General features: G+C 42.6%; 1 protein-coding gene across 3 annotated transcripts in view; it reads left to right on the top strand.

The window, feature by feature from the left end:
• micall2a (mical-like 2a) overlaps window positions 1-17,355 on the top strand; it is an 89,480-nt gene that overhangs the window by 5,325 nt on the left and 66,800 nt on the right. Inside the window, exons 13-17 of one of the 3 annotated variants that reach the window (XR_015103259.1) lie at window positions 428-530; window positions 655-728; window positions 797-911; window positions 1,108-1,154; window positions 16,692-16,844. Coding sequence is in view for 1 of the 3 variants with exons in the window: in XM_086133645.1 (XP_085989771.1) it covers window positions 428-530; window positions 655-728; window positions 797-911; window positions 1,108-1,154; window positions 1,268-1,347 (419 nt within the window). In the remaining 2 variants the exon portion in view is untranslated. Of the gene's footprint in view, window positions 1-427; window positions 531-654; window positions 729-796; window positions 912-1,107; window positions 1,155-1,267; window positions 2,369-16,691; window positions 16,845-17,355 lie in introns of those variants that run through there. The other 2 variants (XM_086133645.1, XR_015103260.1) reach the window with 2 other exon arrangements.

Raw genomic sequence — 17,355 nt, forward strand, 5'->3', positions numbered from 1 at the left:
AAAAAAAGAGACACGTTACACTGTGGCATTTAACTCATTCAGTACAAGCCAATTCTGGACCAAGTTTGAAAAGACGTTTAAAAACGTCCTTGGGAGTGAGAGTTAAAGGGAAACATGAGAAGGATTTTGTTACTTAGACATCATCTTGTCTAGCTTCTCAGTATAGTCGAAGGCCCACATTTAACACGTTAAATGATCATTGAGGTTTGTTGGACTAGAGCGGAGGAAAAAAAATCACTCAGTAGCACCCCTTGTACAGTTAAAAAGCAAACAAAAAGTAGTTTCGCAGATTGATACGAAATTGGGTGGGCATGCACGGGACATCAATCAAAGTCCCACATTGCTTTAACAGCACTGCAAAACTGATCACCGTGTCCTTCGAAGTAGTGTCTACATTCTTGGAGCAACAGGTTTTGGTGGCTTTCAGAGGGCGATGGTGACCTCCTGATGGACCCGCTGATGGTCGACTGGTTCAAACTCATCCGAAAAAAACAAATGATCATCAGGAAAGAGTCGGAACCTGTCTACACGTGAGTAGCTGTCAGTTCTTTTGTTTGTTTTGTTTGTTTTTTGCTTTGTGTTGTGAGCCGAAATTGAGGAAGCAACGCGCTTCAGATCATTTGCTTCAGACGGAGATGTTTTGTGACGTTTCAGAGCGAGAACTCAGGAGCTGGAGCGGCAGCAGCTGAACGTCGAGCGGGAACTCCGCAGGCTGCTGGAGAAGCCGGGTAAGACTTGATGTGGCGCTCCAACGTTTGCGCTTTGTGAGCCGACTTTCTCCTTTTGCGCGCGATAGATGGCGTCAAATCGGCCGAGGAGCGAGTGCGCGAGAAGATGCTGCTGCGCAATCTGATGGAGATCGTGGACGGCAGGAACGCCATCGTGGAGGTCCTGGATGACGACCGCCTCAGGTGGGGGGGATTAGTGTTGTGTTATGAGGGACCCAAAAAAAATGCTATTTTCCAACAGGGTTTTTACATTCATAAAATACGTCCCTTTTTGCAGTCGACTTTAAGTCAGCTTCGAATCACCAATGAGGACATTGAGTTTTTCAGTAGAAAAAAAAACAATTGTTTCGTTAAAGCAAATTTTTTTGCCCATTTTCAGGGAATTGGTGGAGGACGAGCTACTGAACACAATGATGGAAAATTTGGGTACATGTATAGTTTTTGATACAATCTTTAAATGTTATTTTTGCGTTTGATGGCCCATTTTTAGTTTGTATTTTTTGTTTGTGTGTGTGTTTGTTTCTTTTTGCTCTCCGTAGGAGTAAAGAAAGGCAAACCTAAAAGGAAATCCTCCATTTCAAAACTATTTGGTCGAAGAAGTAAGCGACGGGTGGAATAATATTCCAAATGTTTGAAACATTGATGTCATTGTGTGCATAAAGCGGGATACAGACACTGATTTTAACATTTTAACCAAATTCATTGTAGCTGAATTTGGTTTTAAGATTTGTGAAAATTGATTGATTTATAATACGTTGTAGAGTAACAATTTAACAAATGAATTCATTAATTTTCAATCTCAGATGGCCACCGAGTGTCACATGACCACGGCTCAGAAAATAGTAGCGGACTAGCCGTGTTTGCTGCAATAACAACTACAGGTTAATGTGATCGTTTCTGGCACGAAACCAACAACTCGTCAACCCACAATTATACTTATCACAGGTAGATATGCTAGCAGTTATGATAGGTATCGCAACCTATTTTTGGGGTTGATGACATGATGGTGTCACATCAGAAATCATGTCACCAACTCGTAGTTCAGCTAGTTATGCTAGCTGTGACTGCTCGTTCTGCCAGTAGCTGTGCTAGTCATCGTAGCCTAACTATGGGCTGATGATATGATATGGTCTCATGTCAGACAATCAGCTAGTTTGTAGTTATGCTAGCTATTGAAGCTAGTTATGCCCACAGTTATGCTAACTATCGCAGCAAATTATTCCCGCAACTACGGCTTGATGGTTACGTGTCGGAAGCCATCATGTTCGATATTCTTGCAAAAAAAAGATGTTGCTGTTGAGTTCCACTTTAGCACTTGCTGCCTCTGACTGATTTCTAAGCATGTAGGGGAGGAAAAATCACTCCCACCACACCGCAAGATAATCGCTCAGGATAATTATTCCGAGACATTCCACAATCGTGCCTTTTCTGACTTTGATTGGAAGTGTCAAAAAAAAGAAGCTAAAATTAGCCCCGATGACCGGCATGTGTGCACGCCGCTCTGGCAGGATTACTGCGACAATGCAGCATGAACAATTTTGTAAAAACTTTGACATCGGCTGAGGTCTGGACTCCCTTGGTGCTCTTGTTTGTATTCTTTTTTTGACTGCAATGTAAAAGACATCCAATTTTGGAAGCCATATTGTTGTCTTGATTATTCACACATTATTAGTTTGCTGTCACTTACTCATATTACGCACACACACACACACACCTACCCGGCATCCTATATTTATTCTTTCACGTCTATCTTTTGATAATAGCTTGTCACTCTGCGCTACCTGAATGAGTCATTAATCTTTTACCCAAAAAATGCAGCCAATCAGGTGGCGCGAGGTCAAAAGTAGGTCGTGGGCTGTCGAAATCATTCCTGGTGCATTATGTGCATATTAGACACACGTGTAATCCTTCCACAGTCTCCCAGCCAAATTGAAATTATTTCATTAATAATTTCAATAATGGATTTTAACAAATTTTCTGTAACGACATTAGCAGGGGAAGAAGACAGAGAGAGGGATGGGGGAGGACGTGGGGGGGGGGGTGGTTCTTGTTAATTAAGGAAGCCACACGTGTTGAGCAGGCTCCATTTTGTACTGTAGGTGGCAGCCTGGCTATGCTCTATCACACACACTCTTCTTAGACAGGCACACACACACACACACACACACACACACACACACACACACACACACAGCCACCACTTGCAAAATCCAATTTGCCACACTTGCAGACAGTTAATTTCTTTGCTAATTTTATAAATGCTGCGGAGAAAGAAAAAAAAAAGGAGAGAGAGAGAGAGCAAGTTTGAGCCGTGCCGACGCAGTAGCGCTATATGAAAGAGGATTAGCTGCGGCGCTAGCTTATGGCGGCCAAGGCTTATAAACTATAGTGCGGCCTTATCACACCTCTGACGTGCTTTAATTAAACATTACTCTGTACTAATATCTGCGCGGCGATTGCGCCGCACCTGAATGTGCGGCCTCCTCGCTTTTCGCATTTTTAGGTTGGAAAGGAAGGCGCGCTGTAGCAACTTTAAACTTTGGTGTCCAAAAAAGCCTTTGAAGATTAGCCTCTGTGTGCGCGTGTGCATGAGGCGGAATTATGGCGCGAAAGCTGAAGAGTATTCACACATATGCGGCACATACAGGCAAGTTATTCTACACCCCCCTTTTTTTAACATTTTTTTATATTTTACTCCGCCCACTTTTTCTCGCCTCCCCATTTCTCAGCCAATTTTAAACCCTTCAAATTTGAATAGATTCCAAACCATGAAGGAAGTGAAGAACGACTTTCCTCATGTCTTGAAAATTCCTGCTTTTCCCCAGAATCCCACACATTTTCCACACCAAAAACTCATCCAAGACAGTCAATTCAAGTATTTTGCATTGCAAATTTTAATTATTCACATCTCGGGGAGCTCTTTTCAACACTCCATTAATCCCTTATATTCCTCACAATTCACACTTTACACTATTCATTTCACAAATGTAACCGTTATTTTACATCTTGACATCCTCCTTCCACATTTCTTGACCCAAACCATTTAAACTTTCAACCTACATTCCACCATTTACTTAATTGTACGGCATTTCAGTGCAGTGTCAGCTCTTCAGCATTCGCACGCAATTTCTCCCAAAATTGCATTCTGTAGTTTAATTCCAAAGTTTACTTTTGCTGACGCACATCTTAGTTTTAAAAATGCTTTTTTTTTTCCCCTCAATTTTATTTATTTTTTAAATTTTATTTTGGGCCAAGCAACTCTACATGAAAGCAAAAGTAAGATGTAGATGAACTGCAACTGATATGACACACAGCTCACGTCGAGATGCGTGAAATGGTGATCACAAAGTCGGAACTGAGTTCTGAGAGGATGTTTGGTGTGTTTTAAAAAATAAATAAATAAAAAAGAGGAAGAAGTGGCACGCGTGTGATGCGTCTGACAGTCGAGACTTGAATGTGCGATATTAGAGTTAATTAAAGCTTTGCGCCCCATCTCCTGCAAATGCTTGCACTGGTGCAATTAAGAATCAAAGGCGAAGGGCTTAGTGTCAGGGCGGGGGTGGGGGTGGGGGCTGCGGGGGGGATACATGGTTGGAAACAGGAACGGGAACCGATTCGCCCAGCAAGCGCCGAGCGACAAGCATTAACAACAGCCTCAAATTAGAGGGCACATTAATATTCATAAGTAAAACAATTTGTGTGCGCGCACGTGATGAAATGGAATCCTCGCAAGGTGAGCCCTTGTGTCCAGGGCTGCTCATTAGAATACGCCATTAGCCGTCAAGTGCTTAATTTGTATGAAAAGTCTCTTTTGAACTGAATTTGTAATCTTGGTGGGGGAACTTTGCCATCGAAATGCACTTACCCGAATACACCGATAGGTACACCCACATAAATTGTATCCAAAAGCCTTCACATGCATATTAAGGCCATTTTTCTTTCCCCCAATGAATTTAACAATATGTGACTAAATCTGGTTTGTGTACAAGTGCACTGTATTACTCGGGGAATATTTTGATTCATTTGGGTTTGTTGAAGTTGTGGCACAGCGAGTAGACACTTGTCTGAATGTTCTCCCCAAAATTGAACATAGTTAAGGCCAAAACGGTTCAACAATTTCAGTTCAAGGTAAGGCAAAGCAGCTTCGTGTAAATAGCGCATTTCCCTACACAAGATAACTCAATGTGCTCTACAAAACTTAAAAGTACAAAATTTAATAGCACTGGAAAACTTAAGACATTTCAAAGCAAAGTACAGAAATCAGCGAGAGCGGACTACAAATACTACAGTGCAAGAAAGCCTTTTTTTTTTAGAAATTAATTTTAAGAATGCTTTAAAATACCTCAATCAGGCATGTGAATTTTGCCCCAATCGTTGAAATTTTGTGTTCATGTGATTTTGTGACAAAAGACTGCATGAAATGTGTGTGGGTGCGTGTGGGTGTGCGTTTTAACATTTGTCCACAATCATTAATTTTTGCAATTGCATTTCTTGTCGATGCTCTTCACTCGATCAGATTATGTCTTGTATTTTTGGCGATCCTTGAGAATGATGACCATAAAAAAAAAAAATGCATTGACTGATTGTTGTTTATCGTAGCGATTGTATTTTTTGTTATTATTGTTGTTTGAACTGTCTGTGACACCACTTCATACTCCGTTATCTCATTCTTGTCGTTTGCAGCTAAACAACAAATATAAGTCCACTTGAACTAATTTAGCTGTTGATAATTGGTTTTTAAAATGAGGTATTTAACATATTTTACATGCACGTTTGAATGACTTGGCCCATCTTTCCGTTTCAAAAAATAAAACTAAAAAAAACCCTCTGCCCACCCGTGCCATAGATTTTACTGTACCAAATGTCACCCAGGGTGTACACAAGCCAAGTTGCATCATCTTTAGCTCCGCCCCCCCCCCTCCCCAGCGAATGGCTGCCACTGGCCTGTAATTACGATCCTCCAGGTAATTTGATCAGGCTCATTAGCTCTGATGAGTAAACGAGAAGGGCGCCCCTAATTTATCGGCGCGGTCCCCGCCGCATACGAGGCTTCTCATCAGCGCTGTCATAATATTTGAAGAGCGAGCTCAGAGCCGACAGATCTTCCGCTTGTCACTTCGATCTTTTTATTTTTTTTTCCACGCGTCATCATATGCTTTAAAGGCTTGTTTGTTTCCATTTTCTCATTTGAAATGAGATTCTCACACCTGCTGCATCCCCCCCCCCCTCCCAAAATGCATTGTTTTGTTACCTATTGACTGGCAAAGATCCATTTTCTGTGCCACGCTGCACTCTTGGTGAAAGCGAGGCGCATTCAAATTTGGATTGAGGGGAAATTATGCATGGCGGGCGAGTGGGAAATGAAATACCTAAAAGTGCATGACTGGTAGACTTGACAAGTGCAGCTTTCATCCATCTCAAATGAATAATTTTCACTTGCCTTAAACATCCCTAATCCAAGCATGTTATCAGCGGGCGCGCAGGATTCTGACACTTTTTTTTTTTTCTTTTACCCGGCGGAACGGCGCCGCAACTTTCAACTCGACGCCGCAGATTCAGGCGAGCCTCACTCGTGGTCTGAGCCACTCACTTTTTATCCTCTCCTGCTGCGTGCCGGGATCATTGAAATTCCCCGGCAACACAATATGCGCGTGTGACGCCCGGGCGCCAATAGATAGCCGAGCCTCACTGGTCGCTTTCTAACCCGTGATTCACCCTGTCAGCCAGTTCACGGGGATGTTGTATGAAGACCTCTTTTTCGACCCCGTGGCTCTTTGTCCTCTATTTCAGAGCCCGTCTATGCTAATGTGCTACGCTAATGCGCTCACTGGGCCGCGACGTTAAGCAGCGGGCCTAGTGTGGCTAGGCTAGGATGTATTCTGCTAGTCCGACTTCAAGCCTTTTTTTTTTTAAAACACTTTAGGGCCACTGTACAGCTTATGTTAACAAATTCACTGACAGCTCAAGCAGACCTCTTCCATACTGCTCGCCTTTTCGAGAGCATTTTGAGCCTTATGTGGAGACCCACAAAATATTCTGTTCCATCACAATATAAGCTCTGAACCTATGAAAAGAAGTTAAGTCATCACCAGGTTCATGGTTGCACAATTTCACTTTTTTTTCTATTTATTTGTTTGGACCATGGGGGCTGGTTGTCACTCAATTTTTTTTTTCGACCTCATTTTGGGTGTCAGTCCACCAGATGGTCGCAGGCTATTTTGTTTGATACTTTCAATGTGAAATAGTTATAACAGGAAGTATTGCTGAAGATTATTGAATGTTAAGTTCCTCTTTAATCCTGCTTTTTATGCCTACAGACAGCCAGCTGTCTGTTTCTTTTTATAATGTACATCTTTGGGCATGATTGTTGATGTAATCAGTTTTCCCTCACTTTTTGTGGGTGATCCCCTCCCACCCCCCCGCCCACCGCACTTTAGTGAATTTCTATAAAGTAGAGGTTGACTTTTAATTATTATTTTCGCGAAGGAGGGGAGAGTATTTGTGCCTCTTAAGCCACAATGTCAAACCCAAATGTTTTTAGGCTTTACCAAAAAAATAAGGGAGTGAAATTTTTGGAGTGGTGTGTTTCCTCTGGCATTTTCTTTTCCATTTTCATTTTTTTTTTCACCATTGTCACAATCTTATCCCACTCATTCCCATGCAGGCGCCATATCCCGTTAACCAAATACTCCCGACAATAAACAATTAAATGCGTAATTTGTATTTACGAGGCTAATCCGCATGATAGCTGCTAATGCGCGGCGTTACCTGGCTATTTTTCAATATCCACTTTCACACAAGCCCGGCGATAAGAATATTAACCTCCTCGGTTTCAGGTAACTTTCAACGCTTGAACATCTTGTCTTAAAGACCCGAGCGTACGAGCGGGAGTCTCAGCCTTGGCATTTAGTGACATTTTAAGCCTTTTAACAGAATCCAGACGGGGGATTTGCCGTTTCCACCAAAGGAAAATAATTTATATCCTCCGTTTCGCAGGAACTGTGGGTAGAGGGATTAAATGCAGCCCAGAGATTTGTATGTGGTGAAAGTAAAACAATGTTGTGACTCAGTTAATACATTTGCTCTCATCCACTTTCATGTTTTGTTTTGTAAATGGGAGTCATTACTCATCTGGCTGAGGCTGGCTTTTAGGAGCCTGTGAGTCTGAAGTGTGCGGGTCACACTCGTGACAGCACCAATCACTTGCATCACCTCCCAATCAATCTTCCTTAAAGCGACAATATGTGGTAATTCTAGCTCCAAATAACAGCGTCGGAATCACTTGGAGGATACGCTGGATTCTAATAAGAAGTATAGCTCTTCTGTTGTCGCCGTGGTAACCAAGAACTCACCTACAGTACCTATGGTAGCGATTTATTGTGGTATTAGTGGACCAGCCATGTCGCTAGCAGTGAGATAAATTCTACATTCTGTTGTTGTCTGAGTTGAGTTAGCCAATTCTACTTTTTTTTTTTACTGTCGGCCGTAATAACATGATAATAGCTCATGTGATTTGAGCAAAAGTGTTATTTCCGAAGTGCGTATCAAACCGGCAGCCTTTCCCACGAATCAGTGTAGCCAAGTAACAGCCCTCCACTTGAAAATCTTTTCCTGTTGGGAAACTGCAGCGCAAATAGTGTTTATATTCAATTATAGGGTGACGGTATGTCAAAAAAAGTGCGATATGTACTTGGCTTTTAAATTCACATTTTGGTTTACATTTGGGAAAGCAATGCATAGGATGACTAACATTCTATCAGTAAATGATCCAATATATAAAACATGCATAAAATAAAATACTCATTACAGAACGACTGATATTAGCGCTTTCAAGAACTGCATTTAATTTTTTATTTTTTTTTTACTTTAGCGATTAGAGTTAAGCACCCAAAAAAGAAGTCAATTTATTCATTGTATACATTTTTTAGATTAATCGGCATTCTGAATTTTATTCGGCCAAATTTCGATATCAGAATCAGCTTCCATGAGTGGCGAACTATTGCGCGTTCCCGTCAGAGTTCGTCAGGCATTCGCCTGTACTTTTCTCGGGCATGTTCAAAATACACCTGCGACAAGAAAAATGACTTCAATCGTTGACGAGCATTTGGCAAACGTTTGCGACCCCGACCGTTTGCCGGAGTTTTGATCGCATTAGCTCGACCTGAATGCTGCGGCGTTACACTCCAGAGTCTCCACTTGGCTGCAGTGACATGCCCAACAGCCACGTGTTGAGAAGCAAATACAGATTGTCATTTTCCTCCTTGTTGCTAGCATTTGTTGATGCGTTGTGGTTGTCGCAGTTTCGCGATGCCTATAGGGGGAGCCCAAAACAATTATTCCTTTCTGCTTCTTGGAAATTCTGTTTTCCCTTCGCTGCTGCTCCCTGCACATGGTTAACAGTTTTTCCACAAAGGTTCTTCCCTGCATTTTCGGCAGGCCTGTGTGTGTGTGTGTGTGTGTGTGTGTGTGTGTGTGTGTGTGTGTGTGTGTGTGTGTGTGTGTGTGTGTGTGTGTCTGCGCGCGCGCTTTGATGCGCTGCCTCTTTATCTCACGGACGGCGAGGTTAATGAAGTGGTGGCACTTTTGGAGGAAGTAGAAATGGGATGAGTAGCGAAAAGACCAGAGGAAGCTTGGAGATGAAACGTCCGGCTCTTAGCAGCTGTAAGTGGCAATTGGGCTGTGTTCGCCACAGACAATAAGAAAGGCAAAAGGGGGTCTTGGCTGGGAAGGGTGGGGGGCAGTTGTGGGGGGTCTTCATCCTCTTAAACACAACAGACGTCTCAACACAGACGGGTTGATTGCATCTCTTTCAGCGTGGCTCATGGGGAATGACATTAGCATTGTAAGTTGAGCTGTCAAGCGAGTCCTCATAAGGCTGTTTGAGTGTCTCCGTGACGCATTTAATCCCGTTTTTGTGGTCCGACATGTTCCCAATTGTGTTCACGCTGAGGCTAATAAGCACAAAAAAAAAAAAACCCAAACCAAAAAAAAACAAACAAAGAACATTATGATGCCAGGACCTAAAACGTTGTCTGATGTAAAGCAGCTCACAGTGGAAGTCCTTGCAAAGATTTGTGGAAAGCTGCATGAAGTTTTTTACAGTGGTGGACGGTCACGGTCAGCAAAGCTTGAACTGGTTGCCAGCTAATCGCTTGCTCACAATCACACTTAAGAACAATTTAGAGTCTTCCATTAACCTGCAATGCATGTTTTTGGAACGTGGGCGGGAACTGGAGTACCCGGAGAAAACCCACACAGGTATGGGGAGAGCATGCAAACTCCAAACGGGAAGGCCAGAGCCTGAATCGAACCCTGCACCTTAGAGCGGCTTTATTTTATTTTTTCAAAAATGCTGTGCTTTTGTTTTATTAGTTTTAGTATTTTTTTTAAAGATGGAATATTTTTTTCGAGTACAAGATTAAAAAAATTAAGTTTTAAAAATGTATCTTTAAATATTGTGTAATAAAGTAAACTAGAATCACCAAACGTCTGTTTCACCCAACTTCTTCCAGACAGGATGGTAATTGTTAGTTGTATTCAGTTCTATAAATGTAAAATATAGTTCCAGATATTTGTTTTTTAAAAACAGTCTCGTATTAATTTTAGCTCCCTTACAAAAGCGATATTTAAATTTCAGTGTTATATATTTCACTCATTTTCGTTAATTATAATAACCTTGCCTCCACCCTCACGAGTGAATGGAAACAAACTGGGGAGTTGCTTCCTGTTTCCACTTTAGACGAGGAACAGGCGCAAAAGCTAATGCTAATGCTGACAATTCAGCTTTTTCTTTTTTCTTTTTTTGTTTTTGTTGAAATTCCTGTTACATGCACACAAGCTAATAGGTAAACAGTCCTGTATGGACAAAATGAAACCAATGAATTAGCATATAGATGAGTTCCTCTCACACAAATAGCACTCTTTTGCTTTCCCATGTGCTCAGCCGAAATCACGCATGTAAAGTGTGTGTACCCGCCAAAAAAATGTACATTAATCAATTTCAGTCATCAAGCCTTCTAACATCTCCACTTTCCCCCTCGTTATTTCCTCATCGCTCAAAAATGATGCCTAAAATGAGGGGCGGGAAAACTCCCCAGAGCGGCGTAATTGTTTAGACAAACATTGAGGGACGGCGGCGCGGAAACAAATTAGCTTCCCTTTTCCGTATAAATTGGCATTCACGAGGATGAATACAGTCAATACATACGCACCTCATCGTCACCACCGACTTGTTTGATCCTCATTACTGTAATTCCATAAAAACAAACAAGCCTCTGTCAAGCGGCCTAGCTGTTGTTAATATGCCCAAAGAAGCTTACGGAATTGGGTCAGCTAATTAAGCAATTAGCTTATTCCGGCTCCGTGGTCAGGGCCGTCGCTAATCTGACGCCAGTTTTCATCTGCCGCCCTGACAATGCGCCGCGTCTCTTCTGAAGCCATCTTTCCCCATCCGCGCGGCTAATGCGCCCATTTGCCATGCAAATCCCCCCGCCAGTGAATAGCTTGTTTATTGTCAACTTGCTACATGGAGACATTTATGTAGCGCCGCTCAAGTGTTTTGCACTCTTGAGTCGGGAGCTGTGTTAACACACATGAAATCCCAGACAGATTATGAGCGGGCGTGAAAGCCGACACACGTTAAGTGACGCCGTGTTTTCCTCGCCGTCAGCGCCGCTTCGCTAAACGCCCTGCCCCCCCCCCCCTCCCGATTGCTGCCATCGTTTCCTTTTGCTGATTGGCGACTGTTGATTCGCTCTATTGTTCAGATTGCGTGACGCGTCGTGTGTCGGATGTATGATACTCTGTAAAGTACGCTCGAATTCAACAATCAAATTCACTTTTGTCGAAGGTGGCGCTGTAGCCACGACCACTACTAAGACAATAAGAAGTATTAGCTCTTGATATCACTTTTTAATAGCTTGAATAAGAAACATTTACCTAACCTGCAAATTGTATCCCGCCCACCCACCATTTCAAAATAATTTTTCGGATTAAAAAAAAATCCAAAATGTCTTTTTTTTAATTGATAAGAAAATATAAAATACATTTATTAAATTTAATACAAATAAAATGGTTCAGATTTGCTTTTGAGCCCGCCCTATGATGTATTTATTCATTCCTTTATGTATGTATAATGGTACCTTTACTTCCGAAATTAATTGGTTCTGGAAGAAATGTCTTAATTCGAACATTTTGTAAGCAGAGACGCGTTTTCCATGTAAATGCCCTAATTCGTTCCAAGGCATACTGTATTTTTACCTTTCGTATCTTGAAATTTCTTTCGTAACAAGAGACAATATTTTCCTGTTGAGACGTTACGGAACTTGAAATTTCCGTATGAAGAAATGTTCGTGAATAGAGGTTCCGCTGTATTTAATTGCAACCTATTCAATCTTTTGCATTTAAAAACACAACAAAAACCTCAAATGTGACCAAAGTCACCCTATTAGAACTTTCAAGCGGCATTCCAATTGCATACGAGGCGAGCGGAACCCAGTCGATGCATTTAGCCGACAGATCCCATCATGTGCTTCCGTCCGATCGCCATCCGCGCCACCGAACGCTTTCCCGTGTTCAAATGTGACGAAGGTATGCTGTCATACGCTAATGGTGCTTGAACCCACGTGATTGCGAGTCAGAACAAGTGCACTTAATTGAAGGCAAAGGCTTCGATTGCATTGCTAGCGGGTCACTGGGGGGGGGACACTTTACAGGCGCGCCGATGATATATGCAAGGTGTGGAAAGGCATTTGCAATCTCCCTCATCCCCAGCCCGTCGCTTCCCATTCAACGTGTTCATTAAGCTTACGGATATCTTCGCCCCGATATGGCGGGGATAAAAAGCATGTGAGCGACGGCCAGAATTCAAACAAGCGTTCTCATTTGCAAAGGTCATTAAAGCCTGGCATACATTAGGAAATCAGCTAATTATGAAATGGCTTAACTTCACATTCGCTGGGATTATGTCTGCTCATTTGGAATGTGTTGATCCTCTTCCCTTTTTTTTTTTCTCGCTCCTTTTGCTCGCCACCAGACACTTGACAAGCAATGTTCCCGCTCCTTGTCGGTCATCTGCGCCGACTGGGACGAAGACCGTTCACAAAGCGGGGCCCCGATGTCGTATTTGCATCGACACACTTGCGGAGCCCCGATGATGATGATCTCCGCGTTCAGATTTCATCTCGCTTTTCAAGTTGTGTCGGAAGCCTTTCCCTTGCACTTGAGGATTACTTTGCTCAGCCTTTTCCCTCCGCATGTGACATTTATCACCATTAGAAAATTGAGATTGAGTAATCCCCCATCTCATAACGTTCTGCTTGTCACAAGGGGACACGTTGTATTGTTTGCGTCATCCCTCAAGTGCGTTTATTTATTTTTACAGTTAAGCATCAGTGTTTAGGAAGTCTGCAGGAAAATATACACGACGCCACACATCAGTGTTGGTTTACGTCGCAACGTAATATTAGACAAAATATCGATGCCAAAATGTCGACTTGGGAGTTTTTGCGCTCTCCCCGCGCCTGCGTGAGTTTTCTCCGGGTACTCCTGTTTTCTTCCCATATTCGAAAAACATGCATGGGAGGTTATTTGAACAGGTGTGACTGTGAACGCAAATGGTTGTTCATCTATGTGTGCCCTGCTATTGGCTGGTCACCCGTTCAGCGGGTATCCCCCCCCCCCCCACCCCCAGCTGCCCAAAGAAGGCTGGCATAGGCTCCAGCAACCCCCGCGACCCTTGTAAAGATCAGCGGCTCAGATGATGGATGGATATATCAATTAAAGGATTTGTTGCCGTAACGTAACATCCATTTTTCAAATGCACATCAGTTCTCTGTTCACAGACGCAAATATAGAGCATACCACAAGGCTCTGCCGTGTTCTGGGGCTGCTTTGCTCCATCTAGCACAAGGCGACAGTTTGTTCATGAGGAGTGGGCCAAAACACTTGCTGAGATGTGCACCGGTTTCACCAAAATTTACAAAAAGTGTTTGATTGAAGTAATTAGGGAAACCATCATTTTTGAAAATGCCCGTTTCATGATGTTTTTATTTCTTTATTTTTTGTTGTTATAATTCTGTTGAACCACAATTCAAAAGCATGGTCCCCTCGATGCCGGTCAAAAGTCCTTCCAAAACGATTTCTATTTAATCTCGGTGCGTTGTCGCAGACCGGACCTCTCCTCCACCTTGTTGGATGAAATCACAGTGATTTTGGTCTATTGAATAATCCGGCGGCCAATTAAGTGGAGCGGCAGTGCTGGGATCTATAAAAGGTTAATAAGCCTCAGCCGCAGTGTGTTTCTCTTGAGCAAATGTCACTTAGATGCGGGTCAGCGAGGATCAAGATCTCCCTCCAGATCTAAATTTAATCACGCCGTATCGCCTTGCTCCGTCCTCGCCCTCATTAGTCTTCCCTGGCTTGAGCGGGAGTCTGACCTGTCCCGCTCGAGCCACTTTTACCTCCTAACCGCACAACTCTAGAGTACGACAAGCCACATCTCTGCATCATGTCCTCCGTTGACCCCTGTAGTCCCTGACCTTATAAAACAGGGATGAGCCACTGGCAGCAAACTCTGACCCCCCCCCCCCCCGGAAAAATAAATAAATAATGGGTGGGGAGCAAATTATAAACATAATTCCTCTACTCCAGTATACCCCCCCACCCCACGCATACAACATACACACAGTTTGTCGACTGTGGATTCATCTATTTACAAATTTTTCCCCGCAGTTTGTTTTTTTGTTTGTTTGTTATTGTTGAAGAGCCAACCCCGGGATTTGATGGTGGCCCTGAAGAGCAAAATGTGAATATGTCAGCAAATCCAAAAACAAAAATCTCATGACATCAGCAAATAAAAAAATGCAAAACCAAAAGAAAAAAAAATACAACAGCAAATTGGAAAAGACCAAAACAAATTCAACAGCAAATGAAAAGCGCAAAAACTAAAATGTGAACACAACAGCAAATCAAAAAATACAAAAACAATTATGATTAGTTATATAATGTTGTGTTTTTGATTTGCTGTTGTGATCATTTGTTTTTCTTTTTTAATTTACTGCCATTTTTTTTACGTTTTTGATTTGGTGTACTGTTTGGTGAATTGATGTTGTGTTTTGCACTTCAGGGCCACTGTCGTTTTTCATAGAAAATGCACGTTGGAGGTTTCTCAGTATTTTTCAAAGAATTTTCAGGGCTTGCAAAATATATCCCTAAACACCGACATTTTTCCCAATATATTTCAAACGCCGTCAATTCTACGCGTATTTTCGCTTGTTGCGTCCCAGCACATATTTTGTCCTGATTTTAAAATGGCGTCTTTGATCATACATTTGTTGAGGAAGTGCATGGTCCTACATGATCACGCCCAGTAGCACTGGTTAAAAATGGTGGCCCCTTTTCATCATTTCAATTGCCATTCCCCCGTTATCGAACATAAATTGGTGTAAACCGTATAGTCCGATGCCCATAACACAAACCCCATACCAATTATCAGAACAGTTCAGAATCAAGGCCCTATTGTTTGTAGGAAGACCAGGAAGGCGGGGTGGTTGGGGGATGTGGGGCATGGTCACATGGTCCGTATACGCCTACATTTTGCTTGCCGAGAAGATGTCACGGCATCCGTATGCAAAGCAAGACGGCGCACCAACGTTAAAAGGAATTAGGCACTCAAAATGGGCAATAATTCTCGGGGCCCCTACAGAAACGATTAACATAATTCTGATAAATAAGCAGATGGTAGAATGTGAGAATTGAGGTAGATTTATCTTAATTAATATCTTGAACCTACTCAGAGAAAGGTAAATGGCTCCAGCGGGGCCAGAGATATTTCCCGTTTTCTGTGCGGGCGCGCACGCGCGTGTGTGTGCGTGTGTCATTCTCATGGTCCTGACACGCAGTAGTGGCCTGAGGATATGAAGTTGCTCTCCAGGTGTACATCAAACCCAGGCAGGCTGCTGATAACACCCAAATGCATGCACACGCATGGTGTTTGTTTCACATCAGGCGACATTGTGTTCTTTTGCATCCCAGAGATTAGCCTGAGCCCAACCTGTTCTGTTTTAAACGGCTCGAAAAAAAAAAAGTAAATCTCAATTATGTTTCCATGGCGATATGACTCATCCCAGTGTAAATGTGCAAAACAAAACACACCCCGAGTGGCTGTTGTCCCCCCCCCCCCCCGCAACACATGAGTGTGGATTTCTTGCTTTGCTGTCAAATGAAATGTGACTTTGTTTTGCTCAGATTAAGGCAATTAAAATGTTAATTATTACAAGTGGAAAAGGGGACAAATGAATTAAAATAAATTGATGATTTTTTTTTTACCCTTAATTAATTCACTGGGTTCCTACTGCGCTGGGTAATTACGCTTAAGTGTTTAATTACATATTTTGCTGGGATTCTCAATTAGTGCGGCTTAAGAAATTATCACATGACTGTCTCTCAGGTGCTTTGAAATGAAATATTATATTACAGCCCAGGCGGGAGGTGCGCGTCCGCCAAGCGTCAGTTGGCACGAAAATCTCCTCACGGGGCCAAAAACAAACCGTGCGCCCGTTTATGTTTCAAATGCTGGTCAATATGAATATGATGCCTGTGTGATGCCTTCGCATGTGGGTCAGGAGAGCCACAGTACCTGACTCACTTTCAGCCATTTATTGAATAAGACAATCAGGCAAACACCCAAACATAAATTGACAACACTTGCAAAGCTACAACTCGAGCCGATGACGTCTTTGCTGAGGCCACACCCCTTTAAAAAGCACACATCCAAGACACGGATACTACAGCACTTACCGTAATTATCCCATATTATAAGTGTGGTGCATCTGCATTTGTGAGACATAGTTTGAGCTTTAAAAAATGTTTGTTACAACAACACCTCCGTTTTTAAATTTAGAATTACATTTGAAAATGAAACAAGTGATTTCAATAATCACCCCCCCCCCCCCCATGTCACAGAGAGCCACAGCAGATGGATGAAAGAGGCACATGCAACTCGAGAGCCGAAGCTTGCCGACCCCTGCAGTACGGCGAGCTGTGATTGACAACCTCCCTCGGAGGCGGAGTCAAGGGGCCTATATCTCCCCCGCCCCCATCAGATTCTTTCGTCAGGTAAGTGAGCCCTCTCGTTCCGCCAAGACCGCCTCGCGATGCCGTCTGCCTTCACTCACAAACCACCATCTGGCAACAGACCGGCTCCGTTCATTTAAAAAAAAAAGGGGGGGCAGTATATCTAAGCATCACCACAGGGGGGCGCTAATCTTTTTTAGGCTATATTCCTGTTGTTGTTACACCACAGAACATATTTTAGCACCATGAAAGCAAAACTAAAACTGGAAATGAAATTTCTGAAGAAATAGTGTATGGATGCAGAATGAAACATATATGGAATCATTTGAAATGATGTGGAATGATTTGGATGACAAATTTGCCACATGTTGGTGAAAATGTGGAATTTTTGGTATGTGGTTGAAAGTCATTCCCAAAGTGAATTGAATGGGAGTTGCGTGAATCTGTTGTTGGCTGTTTTTTTTGGGAATGAATGGGACATTTGTGGATACAAAAAAAAAAAAAGTGAAATTGTGGGAAAACGGAATTGTCGGAATGAGAGAAATTATAGCCC

This window comes from Hippocampus guttulatus, chromosome 16, assembly GCF_054856545.1.
Source record: "Hippocampus guttulatus isolate MCC_2025c chromosome 16, RoL_Hgut_1.0, whole genome shotgun sequence".
NCBI lineage: Eukaryota > Metazoa > Chordata > Actinopteri > Syngnathiformes > Syngnathidae > Hippocampus > Hippocampus guttulatus.